At 54.6% G+C, this 17403-nt stretch overlaps 1 protein-coding gene across 2 annotated transcripts in view; it reads left to right on the top strand.

Annotated features, from left to right (window-relative positions):
* Positions 1-16119, top strand: part of SLC6A14 (solute carrier family 6 member 14) — a 33977-nt gene extending 17858 nt beyond the window's left edge. The window contains exons 7-14 of one of the 2 annotated variants that reach the window (XM_068163637.1): positions 2492-2632; positions 3684-3912; positions 3998-4123; positions 4213-4331; positions 6639-6738; positions 8000-8109; positions 9376-9543; positions 15886-16119. In XM_068163637.1, the coding sequence (XP_068019738.1) occupies positions 2492-2632; positions 3684-3912; positions 3998-4123; positions 4213-4331; positions 6639-6738; positions 8000-8109; positions 9376-9543; positions 15886-15924 (1032 nt within the window). In that variant the 3' untranslated portion in view covers positions 15925-16119. Of the gene's footprint in view, positions 1-2491; positions 2633-3683; positions 3913-3997; positions 4124-4212; positions 4332-6638; positions 6739-7999; positions 8110-9375; positions 9544-11621; positions 13688-15885 lie in introns of those variants that run through there. The other variant, XM_068163636.1, reaches the window with a different exon arrangement.
* Positions 16120-17403: the final 1284 nt, after the last annotated feature.

Genomic DNA, 17403 nt, shown 5'->3' with positions numbered 1-17403 from the left:
GAGGTGAGGAAGAAATTCTTCCCAGCAAGAGAGATTGGCCATGGGAATGTGCTGCCCAGGGAGGTGGTGGAGTCACCATCCCTGGAGGTGTTCAGGAGGAGACTGGATGAGGCATTGGTGCCATGGTTGAGTTGTTGGGTGATAGGTTGGACTTGGTGATCTCAAAGGTCTTTTCCAACCTAGTTAATTCTTCTGTTCTGTTCCGTTCTATTCTATTCTATTCTATTCTATTCTATTCTATTCTATTCTATTCTATTCTATTCTATTCTATGCTGTTCTATGCTGTTCTGTTCTATTCCAGGGTTTCTAGAAGAAACCTTATATTCTGAAGGAGAAAAAAGGATCCAGCTGGCTCTGTGTTCAGCCTGATGTCTCCTCTTATTCTGCTTTCTCTGTGAAGCTTTCTGCCTCCCCCTGCCCCCATCTCAGCACTTCAGGGAGGAGTTTCTCTGCTTTCCCAGCCACAGTTGTTCTGCTGCATGGCTTCCTCTCAGATTCACATTCTTTGGGTTGCTGGCAGTTGGCTCTTCCTGTTGTCACTTCTGGCACAAAGGTAAAGCTCTCGGAGCAGTAAGGTAAGACTCAGAAGAATCTCGCTGGGCAGGAAGAAGGCAAAGATGAAAAGCAGAGACAGTTGACTGTTCTGGGCAAACATGAAGGAGGTCTTCAGCCCTGGCAGACTCACTGCTTGATGGTGCAATGCTCTGCCTTGGTGTAACCAGCAGTACCAGGGCAATTATCTGCCTGCATAACACTGAAACTGAGGCTTGAGAAACAAGAGCGGCGTTGAAGGTAGCCTGCAGGATAATAGCCCTGAGCCTGCCCTGGATCACACTGCCAGTGATGGAGGGAAACAGATGAGCTGTCCAGCATGGGGAAGGGAAGGCTCCAGGGAGACCTTAGAGCAGCCTTCCAGGACCTGAAGGGGGCTACAGGAAAGCTAAGGATGGACTTTTTATAAGGGCTTGTAGTGACAGGGTGAAAGGGAATGGAGTGGAGCTTGAGGAGGGGAGGTTGAGACTGGAGATTAGGGAGAAATTCTTTAGAGTGAGGGTGGGGAGACTCTGGCACAGGTTGCCCAGGGAGGCTGTGGATGTCTCCTCCCTGGAGGTGTTGAAGGCCAGGCTGGATGAGGCCTTGAGCAGCCTGGGCTGGTGGAAGGTGTCCCTGCCCATGGCAGGGGGTTGGAGTAGATGGTCTCTGAGGTCCCTTCCAACCTAAGTCAATCTGTATCCAAGAGAAACTGAAAGTCCTTGTTCCCAGGGGGGGTGGACAAAGCTTCCAGCATACTTCTTTGGTCTTATTGGTTTGCTTGGGTTTTTGTTTTGGGCTTTTTTGTGGGGTTTTTTGGGGGGGTGGTAGTTGATTAGATAGGGCTGGGTGATCAGTTGGACTTGATGATCTAGGAGGTCTCTTCCAACCTGGTTGATTCTGTGCTGGTTTTGATTTTGGTTGTGGTTTGGTTTGGTTTCCCCCCTTCCCCCCTTTGTTTTGGTGTTTGTGGTCTTTGTTCCTTTGATTTTGGGTTGTTGATGGGTTGTAGTTTTTTGCCTGTTTGTTCTCCACCTCCTCCCAGGTCTCATCAGGGGAATCCCATCCTGGTCACCTAATTTTGTCTGGTTTTCAGTTTGCATTTTCCCAGAGGCAGTGGAAGAGAGCTGTGGGTTAGCTTGGCTTGCTGCAGCACTCAGTGATGTCAGAGAGCACGTTCCTGAAAGCGGTGAAGGGCTGTCTGCACAGTGGATGTGTGGCTTGGGCCTTCTGCTGGAATGCAGCTCCAGAACTGGCTGAGCCAGATGGTTGTGGCCAGCAGCACCAGGGATGGAATTCTGCCCTGTGCTGGGCACCAGTGAGGCCTCACCTCTAGCACTGTGTGCAGCTCTGGGCCCTCACTGCCAGAAAGATGTTGAGGTGCTGGAGCAGGTCCAGAGGGGAGCAACCAGACTAGAGAAGGGATGGAAGGAAAGTCTGATGAGGAGAGACTGAGGGAGCTAATAGACTCGGGGGGGACCTTACCACACTCTACAGGTACCTGAAGGGAAGTTGTAGTCAGTGGGAGTCAGGCTCTGCTCCCAGGCAGCTTGTGACAAGACAGAGGGCATGGCCTGAGGCTGTGCCAGGGGAGGGTTAAGTTGGATGTTAGGAAGCAATTCCTCATGGAAAGGGGAATGAGACACTGGGATGTGCTGCCCAGGGAGGTGGTGGAGTCACCATCCCTGGAGGTGTTTAAGGAGAGGCTGGATGTGGCACTCTGGGACGTGGTGTGGCTGGTGTGGTGGTGTTGGGTCACAGGCTGGGCTGGATGAGCTCAGAGGTCTGTTCCAGCCTCAACAATTCCATGATTCTGCTTAGTGCTCAGAGCGAATCCACTTCCCTGGTCACCTGTTTTATTGTACCAGCAGAGCTTAGCCTAAAGCCTGCTCATTCCTCCTGCAGGGTGCTCTCTGCATCCCCTGGCTTCTAATGTGTCTTGTTGCACTTCTCCCTGCAGGTTGTCTACTTCACTGCCATCTTCCCTTATGTCATCCTGCTCATCCTGCTGGTGCGAGGAGCCACCTTGGAGGGGGCTCGGGAGGGCATCGAGTACTACATTGGCAAACAGTCCAACATCACCAAGCTGATGGAGGCAGAGGTGAGAGCTGCCCTCACTGCTGGAAGGGACACACACTCCTGTGCTTCTAAGGGCTTGTCACAGGATCACAGGATGCTAGGGGTTGGAAAGGACCTCCAGAGATCATTAAGTTCAACCCCCTGCCAGAGCAGGAGCATGGAATCCAGCACAGGTCACACAGGAACACATCCAGAGGGGGCTGGGAAGGAGACTCCACAACCTCTCTGGGCAGCCTGCTCCAGGGCTCTGGGACCCTCATAGGGAAGAAGTTCCTCCTCATGTTACAGTATCACAGAATCACCAAGGTTGGAAGAGACCTCAAAGATCACCGAGTCCAACCTGTCACCACAGACCCCATGACTAAACCATGGCACCAAGTGCCACATCCAATCCCCTCTTGAACACCTCCAGGGATGGGGACTCCACCACCTCCCTGGGCAGCACATTCCAATGGCCAACAACTCTCTCGCTGAAGAACTTTCTCCTCACCTCCAGCCTAAACTTCCCCTGGCGCAGCTTGAGACTGTGTCCTCTTCTTCTGGTGCTGGTTGCTAGAGAGAAGAGACCAACCTCTTCCTGGCTACAAGCACCTTTCAGGTAGTTGTAGAGAGCAAGAAGGTCTCCCTGAGCCTCCTCTTCTGCAGGCTAAGCAACCCCAGCTCCCTCAGCCTCTCCTCATAGGGCTGTGCTCAAGGCCTCTCCCCAGCCTTGTTGCCCTTCTGTTGAGGTGGAACCTCCTGTGCTGGAGTTTCCATCCCTTGCCCCTTGTCCTATCCTAGGGCACAACTGAGCAGAGCCTGTCCCCTCCCTCTTGACCCCCACCCTCAGCTATTGATAGACATTAATCAGATCCCCTCTCAGCCTTCTCCTCTCCATTCTAAACAGCCCCAGGACTCTCAGATTTTCCAGCCCCATCTGGATGTGTTCCTGTGTGACCTGTGCTGGATTCTATGCTCCTGCTCTGGCAGGAGGGGTTGGACTTGAAGATCTTTGGAGGTCCCTTCCAACCCCTAACCTGGGGTCTGAGCAGTGACTCTCACAGTAATTTTTTCCCTCTTCTTGTTTGTGGCAGGTCTGGAAAGATGCAGCCACCCAGATCTTCTTCTCGCTGTCGGTGGCGTGGGGCGGCCTCGTTGCGCTCTCTTCCTACAACAAGTTCAACAACAACTGCTACTCAGATGCTATTTTTGTTTGTGTCACCAACTGTGCCACCAGCATCTTTGCTGGCTTTGCCATATTCTCCATCTTGGGGCACATGGCATTTGTGTCTGAGAGACCTGTTTCAGAGGTGGTGGACTCAGGTAGGTCCATTGCGACGTGGTTGGGGTCAGGACTCGCTCTGACCAAGGCCTGGGAATTAACCTCCTTCCTTCCACTGCCCACCAGGGTTTGATCTGGCTTTTGTAGCCTACCCAGAGGCTCTCTCCAGGCTACCAGTCTCTCCTCTGTGGTCCTTCTTGTTTTTCTTCATGCTCCTGCTCTTGGGCCTCGACTCTCAGTTTGCCAGCATAGGTGAGTAGGGTTCTGAGCAAGCTATGGTGCTCCAGCTGGCTGTTAACCTTCAATGGCACTGCTCAAACCCCACCCCCCTTCCTTTGCAGAGACACTTACCACCACCTTGCAAGATATATATCCTCAAGCAATGAAGAAGTTAAGGGTCCCCATCACCCTGGGGGTCTGCATCGTGCTCTTCTTGCTTGGTCTTATCTGTGTTACTCAGGTAAGACATCAAATGATTCTTATGGGCCTGGGCTTGGTTCTGCTGCAAGAGCTAAACTCAGCTCAAAGCAACCTTTCCAGCTGCTCCTCTTTGCATGGATTGAAATGATTCTTATAGCCCTGGGCTTGGTTCTGCTGCAAGTGCTGAACTCAGCTCAAAGCAGCCTTCCCAGCTGTTCCCTCCCTGCATGGATTGAAATGATTCTTATAGCCCTGGGCTTGGTTCTGCTGCAAGTGCTAAACTCAGCTCAAAGCAGCCTTCCCAGCTTCTCCTCTCTGCATGGATTGAAATGATTCTTATAGCCCTGGCTTTGGTTCTGCTGCAAGTGCTAAACTCAGCTCAAAGCAGCCTTCCAGCTGCTCCTCTCTGCATGGACTGAAATGATTCTTATGGGCCTGGGGTTACTCATGCTGCAAGTGCACAACTCAGCTCAAAGCACCCTTCCAGATGTTCCCTGTTTGCATGGATTGAAATGATTCTTATAGCCCTGGTTCTGGTTCTGCTGCAAGTGCTAAACTCAGCTCAAAGCAACCTTTCCAGCTGCTCCTCTCTGCATGGATTGAAATGATTCTTATAGCCCTGGGCTGGGTTCTGTTGCTAGTGCTGAACTCAGCTCAAAGCACCCTTCCAGCAGTTCTCTCTCTGCATGGACTGAAATGCTTCTTATAGCCCTGGGGTTAGTAATGCTGCAAGTGCTAAACTCAGCTCAAAGCACCCTTCCAGCAGTTCCCTCTCTGCATGGACTGAAATGCTTCTTATAGCCCTGGGGTTAGTAATGCTGCAAGTGCTAAACTCAGCTCAAAGCACCCTTCCAGCAGTTCCCTCTCTGCATGGACTGAAATGCTTCTTATAGCCCTGGGGTTAGTAATGCTGCAAGTGCTCAACTCAGCTCAAAGCACCCTTCCAGCTGTTCCCTCCCTGCATGGATTGAAATGATTCTTATAGCCCTGGGCTTGGTTCTGCTGCAAGTGCTCAACTCAGCTCAAAGCACCCTTCCAGCTGTTCCCTCCCTGCATGGATTGAAATGATTCTTATAGCCCTGGGCTTGGTTCTGCTGCAAGTGCTCAACTCAGCTCAAAGCACCCTTCCAGATGTTCCCTGTTTGCATGGATTGAAATGATTCTTATAGCCCTGGTTCTGGTTCTGCTGCAAGTGCTAAACTCAGCTCAAAGCAACCTTTCCAGCTGCTCCTCTCTGCATGGATTGAAATGATTCTTATAGCCCTGGGCTGGGTTCTGTTGCTAGTGCTGAACTCAGCTCAAAGCACCCTTCCAGCAGTTCCCTCTCTGCATGGACTGAAATGCTTCTTATAGCCCTGGGGTTAGTAATGCTGCAAGTGCTCAACTCAGCTCAAAGCACCCTTCCAGCTGCTCCTCTCTGCATGGACTGAAATGATTCTTATGGGCCTGGGGTTACTCATGCTGCAAGTGCTCAACTCAGCTCAAAGCAGCCTTCCCAGCTGTTCCCTCTTTGCATGGATTGAAATGATTCTTATAGCCCTGGGGTTAGTAATGCTGCAAGTGCACAACTCAGCTCAAAGCAACCTTTCCAGCTTCTCCTCTCTGCATGGATTGAAATGATTCTTATGGGCTTGGGTCAGGTTCTGCTGCAAGTGCTCAACTCAGCTCAAAGCAGCCTTCCAGCTTCTCCTCTTTGTATGGATTGAAATGATTCTTATGGGCCTGGGTTTGTTTCTGCTGCAAGTGCTACTCAGCTCAAAGCACCCTTCCAGCTGTTCCCTCTCTGCATGGACTGAAATGATTCTTGTAGCCCTGGGTTAGTAATGCTGCAAGTGCTACACTCAGCTCAAAGCAGCCTTCCCAGCTGCTCCTCTCTGCATGGCTTGATCTAAGGACCTCTTCAATTCTCTCAGTGCTCTTGGACATGCAAATAAGGAATTCCCAGAGGGAAGGGTTGAATAACCTGAAGGCTTTCTGTGGTTATTGGACTGGGATGTGCTTTTGACATAGAAGGCCTGGAGGCTGTGACCTGCTCCTCAGTTCAGGAGGTTATTTGTGTGGTTTCAAGCACACATGCAGTGTGTCTGCAGTGCTGTGGGTGCCCCTGAGAGATGCTGATGGGAACTTTTTTGATCCAATAGGACAGAATCTGAGCAATGGCCTCATTTAATACTCTCTTGAGAGCTTTAAAGCTCAGATGTTCCAAATGTAAACCTTGCTCTCAGCTCTTTCTGTAGAGCCTGGTAGTAGTACACAGCCTACAGGATTTTATCTGAGGTGCTTTCATCTGCATGAAGATGTTGCTGGGACTGGGTAGGTTTTAACCTCTCTGTTGTTTGCTCCACAGGCAGGAATTTACTGGGTTAACCTCATAGATCACTTTTGTGCTGGATGGGGAATCCTTATTGCAGCTCTCCTGGAGATAATTGGCATCATCTACATTTATGGTAAATTACCTGTGCTGAAAATCCATGATTTGACAGAACCTCAGAGTGCTGGAGGCTGGGAGGGACTTGAGGAGATCATCTAGTCCAACCCCCTTGCTAAAGCAGGGGCACCCAGAGCAGCTTACCCCAGGATCACAATGGCCAGGCAGGTTTTGAAAGTCCCCAGAGAAGCAGACTCCACAACCTGGCTGATGGCTGAGGCCAGAGAGTGGTGGTGAATGGTGCCACAGCCAGCTGGCAGCCAGGCACCAGTGGTGTGCCCCAGGGATCAGTGCTGGGCCCCAGCCTGTTCAATATCTTTATCAATGATCTGGAGGAGGGGCTGGAGTCCATCATCAGTAAGTTTGCAGATGACACCAAGCTGGGGGCAGGATTTGATCTATTAAAGGGTAGGAGAGCTCTGCAGAGGGACCTGGACAGGCTTGACAAGAGTCCAAGAGCATGAGATTGAACAAGTCCAAGTGCCAGGTTCTGCACACTGGCCACAACAACTCCATGCAGTGCTACAGGCTGGGGACAGAGTGGCTGAGAGCAGCCAGGCAGTGAGGGACCTGGGGGTAGTGGTTAACAGCAGCTGAACAGGAGCCAGCAGTGTGGCCAGGGGGCCAAGAAAGCCAATGGCAGCTTGGCTTGGATCAGAATCAGGGTGGGCAGCAGGGTCAGGAGGTGATCATCCCCCTGTGCTCAGCACTGCTGAGGCCACACCTGGAGTGCTGTGTTCAGAGCTGGGCTCCTCACTCCAGGAGGGACATTGAGGGGCTGGAGCCTGTCCAGAGCAGGGCAATGAGGCTGGAGAAGGGGCTGCAGCACCTGGGCTGCAAGGAGGGGCTGAGGGAGCTGGGAGACCTCATTGCCCTCTACAGCTCCCTGAAGGGAGGTTGGAGTGAGGAGGGGGCAGCCTCTGCTCCTTGGTGGCAAGGGACAGGAGCAGAGGCAATGGCTCCAAGCTGCAGCAGGGGAGGTTCAGGCTGGGTGCTAGGAAATAGTTCTTCCCAGAGAGGGATCTCAGACATTGGAAAAAGCTGCCCAGGGCAGTGCTGGAGTCACCACCCCTGGGGGGGTTCCAGCAGCCTTTGGAGCTGGTGCCTAGGGATGTGGTTCAGGATTGAGCCTGAACTCGGTGGCAGGTTGGACTGGATGAGCTTTGAGGTCTCTTCCAAGTGGCTGTTTTCTGTGATGATTTTTCTAACCCTTTTTGGTGAACCACATCTGCAAGGGAGGCACCTGCTTCCCAAAGCAACCCATGGCTGTCTTCCAACAGGAGGGAACAGGTTCATTGAAGACATTGAAATGATGATTGGGAAGAAGAGTTGCTCCTTCTGGCTGTGGTGGAGACTCTGCTGGTTCTTCATCACCCCTGTGCTGCTAGCGGTGAGTGGGGCTGGCTGCCTTGTGCCAGGGGGACACAGCTTAGGAGCTGGGTACTGCAGAGGTTCAGTGCTGAGTGTCCAGGCTGTGGCTGTGCCAGTGAAGCAAACTCCATTGCTGCCTGTGCTTCCTGCTCCTTGGGTGCTCTCCAGGAGAAGCTGGACCTTCAGATCTCTGCCTGGTCAGCTGGCTCTGCCCTCCAGGGAGTGACACAGAGCAACCAGAGTGCCCATTTCAGGAGCTGGATTGGCTTTAGTTCAGACTGAGACACAAGAGAAGACAGCAGAGAGGGACCTGGGGCTGCTGGTGGATAGCGGCTGAACATGAGCCCGTAGTGTGCCCAGGAGGCCAAGAAGGCCAATGGCATCCTGGCCTGTGTCATGAACAGTGTGACCAGCAGGAGCAGGGAGGTCATTCTGCCTGAGGCTCCAAACCCCCCCGGCCGGGGCCTGAGGCTCCGTATCCCCCTGGCCAGGGCCTGAGGCTCCAAACCCCCCCGGCCGGGGCCTGAGGCTCCGTATCCCCCTGGCCAGGGCCTGAGGCTCCAAACCCCCCCGGCCGGGGCCTGAGGCTCCGTATCCCCCTGGCCAGGGCCTGAGGCTCCAAACCCCCCTGGCCGGGGCCTGAGGCTCCGTATCCCCCTGGCCAGGGCCTGAGGCTCCAAACCCCCCCGGCCGGGGCCTGAGGCTCCGTATCCCCCTGGCCAGGGCCTGAGGCACCGAACCCCCCCGGCCGGGGCCTGAGGCTCCGTATCCCCCTGGCCAGGGCCTGAGGCTCCAAACCCCCCCGGCCGGGGCCTGAGGCTCCGTATCCCCCTGGCCAGGGCCTGAGGCACCGAACCCCCCTGGCCGGGGCCTGAGGCTCCAAACCCCCCCTGGCCGGGGCCTGAGGCTCCAAACCCCCCCGGCCGGGGCCTGAGGCTCCGTATCCCCCTGGCCAGGGCCTGAGGCACCGAACCCCCCCGGCCAGGGCCTGAGGCACCGAACCCCCCCGGCCGGGGCCTGAGGCACTGAACCCCCCTGGCCAGGGCCTGAGGCACCGAACCCCCTGGCTGGGGCCTGAGGCACCGAACCCCCCCGGCCAGGGCTTGAGGCACCAAACCCCCTCGGCCGGACCCTGAGGCACCGAACCCCCTCGGCCGGGGCCTGAGGCTCCAACCGCTGCACAACTGTTCTCACCCTCAGAAAGCAAGAGGGAGCTTGGCAACAGGGTGCAGGTTCAAGCTAGCTCAAGTTAACTGCTTTCCTCTCTTCCATCTCTGTGTAACAGGCAATTTTGGTCTGGTCTTTGGCCACCTTTACAAGCCCCTCCTATGGCTCCCTGCCATATCCAGTCTGGGGCACTGCTGTTGGCTGGTGCATGATTATCTTCTGTGTCATCTGGATCCCCATCGTTGCTGTTGTGAAGCTGATGAAAGCTGAAGGCAACCTTTGGCAGGTAAGGGCACAACAGGTTGGCATCACCCTAAATCCTGCTTCCCTTGCCATGATTGGGAATCACAGGATGGTGGGGAGTTGGAAGGGACCTCCTCAAATCACAGACTCACCAGGGGTGGAAGAGACCTCAAAGATCATCAAGTCCAACCCGTCACCACAGACCTCATGACTGAATCAAGTCCAATCCCCCTGCTAGAGCAGCTGCACCTAGGGCAGGTCGTACAGGAACCTGTCCAGGAGGATTCTGAAAGCCTCCAGAGAAGGAGATTCCTCCACAACCCTCTCTGGCCAGCTTGGCTCAGTGGTCTGCTACCCTCAGAGTGGTTTGTTCTATCTTCTACAACAGAGGTTCAGTCCCTTGAGGTGTTTTGTTAATTGGATTTCTAGACCAAACCACCTCTACCAGCTGCATCAGAGGCAGGTTTACCCTGCTCTGTTCTGACAACCTTAGAATGGCTTAGGTTGGAAGGGACCTTGGAGATCCAACCCCCCTGCCATGGGCAGGGACACCTCCATGAGACTTGGCTGCCCAAAGGCCTCATCTAGTCTGGCCTTCAACAGCTCCAGGCAAGGGACATCCACAGCCTCCCTGGGCAGCCTGTGCCAGAGTCTCACCACCCTCACACTGAAGAACTTCTTCCTCAGCTCCAGTCTAGCCCTGCTCTTCCTCAGCTTCAAACCCTTCCCCCTTGGCCTGCCTCCAGACACCCTCAGCAAAAGTCTCTCTGCAGCTTCCTGCAGGATCCCTTCAGGTCCTGGCAGGCAGCTCTGAGGTCCCCCTGGAGCCTTCTCTTCTCCAGGCTGCACACCCCCAGCTCCCTCAGCCTGTCCCCATGGCAGGACTGCTCCAGCCCTTGGATCATCCTTGTGGCCTCCTCTGGCCTCACTCCAGCAGCTCTGTGTCCTCCTTCTGCTGGGGACAGCAGATCTGGAGGCAGGATTGGAGGTGAGGTATGGGCAGAGCAGAGTCAAAGGGCAGAATCCCCTCTGCTGCCCTGCTGCCCACCCTGCTCTGGCTGCAGCCCAGCACACAGCTGCCTGCTGGGCAGCAGGAGGCACTGCTGGCTCCTGGGGAGCTGCTCAGCACCCAACACCCCCAAGGCTTTTTCTGCAGGGCTGCTCTCAACCCACTCTGCACCCAGCCTGGATTGGTGTCTGGGCTGGCCCAACCCAAAGCCTAATTCTCTGTGAGTGTCCCCACACACTCAGCAGTGCTTTGCATGGTCTCTGTTGTTACTTCAGCTGCTTTATGTTCTCTGAAAGATTTTTATCTCCATATCCTTTTCTGGGGTTTTGCCTCCTGTTCCTCAAAGAAAGGAGCAGGTGCAAGGTCTGGGAGATGCTGCTCTTGCCCAGCTTTGCCCAGGGCTCCTCTTGCCCACAGCTTTCCCAGCTTGTTTGACTCGAGTGTCCAGAATCCACCCAACCCAAAGAGGTTTGGAATTATTTTACAGTGCTTTGGCAATCTGTTTGTCCCCCTGGACTCAGCACTGGGGAGGCCACACCTTGAGTCCTGCCTTCAGTTTTGGGGCCCTCGCTCCAAGAAGGACATTGAGAGGCTGGAGCAGGCCCAGAGAAGGACAATGAAGCTGGGGAAGGGTCTGGAGAACAGGGCTGGGGAGGAGCAGCTGAGGGAGCTGGAGTTTGTTTAGTGAAGAGGAGGCTGAGGGAGACCTCATTGCTCCATAGCTCCCTGAAAGGAGTTTGCAGTGAGGCTGTGCTCCCTAGTCTCAAGTGATAGGATGAGAGAAAATGGCCTCAAGTTGCACCAGGGGAGGTTTAGGTTGGGCATGAGGAGAAGCTTCTTGACTGAAAGGGTTCTCAAAGCCTGGCACAGGCTGCCCAGGGAGGTGGCCGAATCCCCCAGACCTGGAGGTGTTTCAGAGAGGTGGTGCTGAGAGCACATTTGGCAGAGCTAGAGAAGGGTTGCACTCAGATCATCTCAGAGGTGTTTTGCCACCACAAGGCTTCTGGTTCTGGTGCTCTGCTGAGCTGCAAGGCCCACCTAGAGCTCCATCTTCCCTGAAGCATTGCCAGCAGCCTGGTCTAAGGTGAGTGCATCTCGGCTTTGTTTTGCAGCGCCTTGTCAGCTGCTGCAGGCCTGCTCCCAACTGGGGCCCCTACCTCCAGTCCAACCGAGGGGAAAGGTACAGCCACGTTGTGGACCCCAAAAAGAAGGAGCTGGAGATCCCCACTGTGTCTGCCTTTGTGTGCACCCAGCACTGAGCTGCCTGCTTGGACCAGGGATGTGGAGTCTTGGGGGGGTGGTTTTGGAACCACCTTCCTGAGATTTTAATGTAAGCCTTAAAAAGCGACGACGGCGAAGAGCAGCAGCACAGAACGCAGCCCAAGCCTCTGCCCTCCACCACCCAGCTGAGAGTGAGCCATGCTATTTATTTGTACAGTGCTGGAGAGGACCACAGCAGTTAACTTAGCCTCTTGAGATCCCCCCAGGGATTGGGGGTGAGAGGCCAGGAGAATGCATCGCAGGCTTCCCAGGCCCAGGGACTGGACATGCTTCACCCCCTCCAAACCCCCTCCAGCTGGACTGCAGATGTGGGTGTGGAAGAGAGGAAGGACTCAGGCTGGTGCTCCTCAGCTGCAGGAGCCTGGAGCCAAAAGAGTGCTGTGCCTGCATGTCCCCATGTGCCACATGCAGCTGCTCCCTCCTCTTGTGCTTGGCCAGCCAGAGGGGGAGGGGTGTGCTGCTGCCTGCCACAGTGCCTCAGGGAACAGGAGTCATCCCTCCTCTGCCTGAGCCTTGCTCAGTGCTGGGAGGCTGCTCATGGTCGGATGCTGACTCCTGTCTGTGTGTGATTGTGTCTTGTGTGCTCATCTAAATGTTGGAAACAAGGCTTCCTTCTGCTGCTTCTCATTCCCCTGGGGATCCCCAAGGAGGAGCCATCTCTTGTCTCCTGCTCCATGCTCAGAGTTCATCTCTAACTAAAACCAATCCCTTGTTTCCATAGTCTCTCATCAGGCTGCAAGATGCAAGAGCAGTCATTGATTTCTGCCCCCTTCTCTGCTCACCAAGCCTTTACCCAGCAGTTAATTCACATAATGGGTTGGGTTGGAAGGGATCTTGAAGATCATCCAGCTCCAACCCCCTGCCATGGGCAGGGACACCTCCCACCAGCACAGCTTGCTCAAGGCCTCATCCAACCTGGCCTTCAACACCTCCAGGGAGGAGGCAGCCACAACCTCCCTGTTCCAGTGTCTCCCCACCCTCACTGTAAAGAATTTCTTCCTCATCTCCCCTCTCCCAGCTCAAAACCATTGTCCCTTGTCCTGGCACTCCCAGCGCTTGTCAGAAGTCCTTCCCTATCTCTCCTGCAGCCCCTTCAAGTACTGGAAGGCTGCTCTAAGGTCTCCCCAGAGCCTTCTCCAGGCTGAACAGCCCCAACTCTCTCAGCCTGGCCCCACAGGGGAGCTTCTCCACCCCTCTGATTGTCTTGGGGGCCTCCTCTGGACCCTCTCCAGCAGCTCCAGGTCCTTCTTGCACTGGGGGCCCCAGAACTGGAGGCAGTGCTGCAGGTGGGGTCTGAGCAGAGCAGAGGGGCAGAATCCGCTCCCTGTGCTGCTGCTCTCCCTGCTCTGGCTGCAGCCCAGCACATGGTTGGCCCCTGCATCTTTCACTCAGGCTTGGTTTTTTCCCTTCCAGTGGAGGCCCAAAGTGCCTTTTTAAAGGTTCAGGCAGGGGTGTTAGTGCTGTGGTAGAGCCAAAAGCTTTACCCTGAAAGGAGGTCAGCTACCTTGTCATGCTGGCACCCCAACATTTGCTGAAGGCAGGAGGGCAGTGCAAAGGGAAGGAATTGGTAATGGGAGCAAAGATTTAATGCTTTTACCTAGGCAGGAGGGGCTTAGGTTAAGGAGAAGCTGACTTCACTTGGAATCCAGGTGGGTTCCTGATGAAGGGAAGAAGACCTCTGGCTTTTGTGTGCTAAGGAAGGTCTCTCCCTGTGAGCAGGGATCCTTGGGAAGGGCACAGCAGGCTAGGAAGCTGTCACCTCCTCTCAGGGCTTTGTCGCTCTCTGTGGACACGAAGGAGTGTGGCTAGTGGCTTGGTGCCCAAGCTGCTTCCCTTGCTCTGTGCTTCATCCTTCCAACACTTCCTGGCAAATAAAATGTGATTGATTTTTTTCCTAATCAAAGCCATTAAGGTTTGAGTGGTTTGGGGACTGAAAAGGAGATTGGGTTTTGTTTCAGGCTTTTGTGTGGAGGGCAGGTGTTGGGGAGGGGAGGATCACCACCCCTCCTAGGACCCTAACCCTGTGGGAGGTTCAGCTGCAGGGAGTTTCTCGCAGATCTCATGCAAGAGCTCTGCCTTGGGGCAGGCTCAGAGCAGGCAGAGAGTAATCACAGGCCCACAGGATCTTAGGGCTTGGAATGGACCCAAAGAGATCACTGAGTCCAACCCCCCTGCCAGAGAAGGACCACAGAATCCAGCACAGGTCACACAGGGACACATCCAGATGGGGCTGGAAAAGCTCCAGAGCAGGAGACTCCACAACCTCTCTGGGCAGCCTGCTCCAGGGCTCTGTGAGCCTCACAGGGAACAAGTTCCTCCTCATGTTGAGGTGGAAGCTCCTGTGCTGGAGTTTCCATCCCTTGTCCTATCCCAGGGTGCAAGTGAGCAGAGCCTGTCCCTGTCCCCTCCTTTCCCAGAGGAGGGGAAAGATCAGAGTGTACGAGAATGGCCTATCCCTCAAAGGGAGAAAGACCCTGGGAAGGGAATTGGCAGGTCTCATCGACAGGGCTTTAAACTGGATTTGAAGGGGGAAGGGGCTGGAACCAGTCCCCCCAGGCAGGACTCTGGGGGTGACAAGCCAGCGCCAGGGGTGAAGCCAGCAGCCCAGCTGCAGTGCATGTACACTAATGCACGAAGCATGGGCAGCAAACAAGAGGAGCTGGAAGCCTTGCTGCAGCAGGAAAGTTATGATGTAGTTGCCATCACAGAGACGTGGTGGGACGACTCACATGACTGGAGTGCTGCAATTGACGGTTACAGGCTCTTCAGGAGAGACAGGCAAGGAAGAAGGGGTGGAGGGGTGGCCCTGTACATCAGGGAGGCACTAGATGCCATTGAGATGGAGATCAGGGACCATCAGGTTGAATGCTTGTGGGTGAGAATTAGAGGGAAAGCCAACAGGGCTGACACCCTGGTTGGTGTCTGTTATAGACCACCCAACCAGGAGGAAGATGTTGATGAAGCATTCTATAAGCAGCTTAAGGCTGTCTCAATATCACCTGACCTTGTTCTCATGGGCGACTTCAACCTGCCTGACATCTGCTGGGATCTCAACACGGCAGAGAGGAGACAGCCTAGGAGGTTCTTAGAGTGCATGGAGGACAGCTTCTTATCCCAGGTGCTGCGAGAGCCTACCAGGGGCAAGGCTCTGCTTGACCTCCTCTTCACCAACAGGGAAGGGCTGGTGGGGATGTGGTGGTTGGAGGTGTTTAGGGGCCATGACCTCCTCTTCACCAACAGGGAAGGGCTGGTGGGGATGTGGTGGTCGGAGGTGTTTAGGGCCCATGACCTCCTCTTCACCAACAGGGAAGGGCTGGTGGGTGATGTGGTAGTTGGAGGTGTTTAGGGGCCATGACCTCCTCTTCACCAACAGAGAAGGGCTGGTGGGGATGTGGTAGTTGGAGGTGTTTAGGGGCCATGACCTCTTCACCAACAGGGAAGGGCTGGTGGGGATGTGGTGGTTGGAGGTGTTTAGGGCCCATGACCTCCTCTTCACCAACAGAGAAGGGCTGGTGGGGATGTGGTGGTCAGAGGGTGTTTGGGGGCCATGACCTCCTCTTCACCAACAGAGAAGGGCTGGTGGGGATGTGGTGGTCAGAGGGTGTTTGGGGGCCATGACCTCCTCTTCACCAACAGGGAAGGGCTGGTGGGGGTGTGGTGGTCGGAGGTGTTTAGGGGCCAGCGACCATGAGATAATTGAATTTTCAGTACTGAGTCAATCTAAGAGGGGCAGCAAGAAGACTTCCACTCTGGGGTTGTAGCCAGGAGGGGGCTGGTCTCTTCTCTCAGGCAACCAGCACCAGAATGAGAGGACACAGTCTCAAACTACACCAGGGGAGGTTTAGGCTGAAGGTGAGGAGAAAGTTCTTCACTGAGAGAGTCGTTCACCATTGGAATGTGCTGCCCAGGGAGGTGGTGGAGTCACCATCCCTGGAGGTGTTCAAGAGGGGATTGGATGTGGCACTTGGAGCCATGGTTCAGTTGTCAGGAGGTGTTGGGTGACAGGTTGGACTTGATGACCTCTGAGGTCTTTTCCAGCCTTGGTGATTCTATGATTTTATGAAGGGAGGGATGGTTTCCTTCTCCTCTTTCCAGCAGGGACATGCAAGGGGTGAAGGCAGAAGAAGATCTTAGGAGGATGAGAGGGCTCTGCTCCTCCTCTCTCCCTGCCCTGTTTACTCCATGCTGGTGACCACCATCAGCTTTGCAAGGGAACAGCTGACAGCCTTTTGATCACAGCAGTGACAAACCTCAGAGCAGCAGCTGTGATGAAGAGCAGATGAAAAAGGGATGGATTTCCCCTTCCTGCTGCCTTCTGTGAGTAAATGGCAACACTTCCAACCCAGTGGCATTAAACTGTATGGGCAAGAAAGGTTGAGTCCTGCTTCTGCGTGGACTGGAGCCACCAACATGAGGCTTTCTATGGCATCAGCTCCTCCCTCACCAGCACAGTGAGTCCAGGAGGAAATAACAGCCAGGGAGGCAGGAAAGAAAAAATCCACCCCTGGGTTTTCCCCTTACCAAATCAAATGAGCTGTACTGAGGAGTTTCTTCATGGCTGGCTGGAGGTCCAATTTATTTCCTGTCAGACTCACATGCATCAGTGTGATGAGGACTGAGCAGCCTCTCCTCAATCAGAGCTGGACCTGGGGGTGCTGACTGAGAGCTGGCTGAACACAAGTCAGCAGTGTGCCCAGGGGGACCAAGAAGGCCAAGGGCATCCTGGCCTGCACCAGGAAGAGTGTGGCCAGCAGGAGCAGGGAGGTCATTGTGCCCTGTGCTCAGCACTGCTTAGGCCACACCTTGAGTCCTGTGTCCAGTTCTGGGCTCCTCAGCTTAGGAAAGATGTTGAGCTGCTGGAAGGTGTCCAGAGAAGGGCAAGAAAGCTGGGGAGGGGTCTGGAGCACAGCCCTGTGAGGAGAGGCTGAGGGAGCTGGGGTTGCTTAGGCTGGAGAAGAGGAGGCTCAGGGGAGACCTTCTTGCTCTCTGCAACTCCCTGAAGGGAGGTTGCAGCCAGCTGGGGGTTGGTCTCTTCTCCCAGGCAAGCAGCAGCAATACAAGAGGACACAGTCTCAAGTTGTGCCAAGGGAAGTTTAGGCTGGGGGTGAGGAGAAAGTTCTTCACTGAGAGAGGAATTGGCCACTGGAATGTGCTGCCCAGGGAGGTGGTGGAGTCCCCATCCCTGGAGGTGTTCAAGAGGGGACTGGATGTGGCACTCGGTGCCATGGTCTAGTCATGAGGTCTGTGGTGACAGGTTGGACTCGATGAGCTTTGAGGTCTCTTCCAACCTTGGTGATACTGTGATACTGTGACTATGAATTCCTTACCTGCCTCCAAAAGCTCTGCTCACCATAAGTACTGCTTGTCCTCACCACCTTGGAGACAGTTTGCAGGCTTTTGAAGCTTGTAAGCTGAGGCAGTGCTGACAGTCTGAGCCCCCATCTTCCATTCATAACCCCCCAAGAACTGGTGGTGTTGGGTGCACGGCATGGAGTGCCAAGGGAGGTGGAGTGACAAAACCCAGCCAGCTTAGCCTGTCTGCCACAGGACATAGAAAACAGAAGCACAGAACCATTAAGGCTGGAAAAGCCCTCCAGGGTCATCCAGTCCAAC

This window comes from Melanerpes formicivorus, unplaced genomic scaffold (assembly GCF_026170545.1).
Source record: "Melanerpes formicivorus ecotype bairdi unplaced genomic scaffold, bMelFor1.0.p_v2 SCAF_73, whole genome shotgun sequence".
In the NCBI taxonomy this organism is placed as follows: domain Eukaryota; kingdom Metazoa; phylum Chordata; class Aves; order Piciformes; family Picidae; genus Melanerpes; species Melanerpes formicivorus.
Note: the sequence above shows the minus strand (reverse complement) of the source record. Positions and strands in the feature narration are given on the sequence as shown.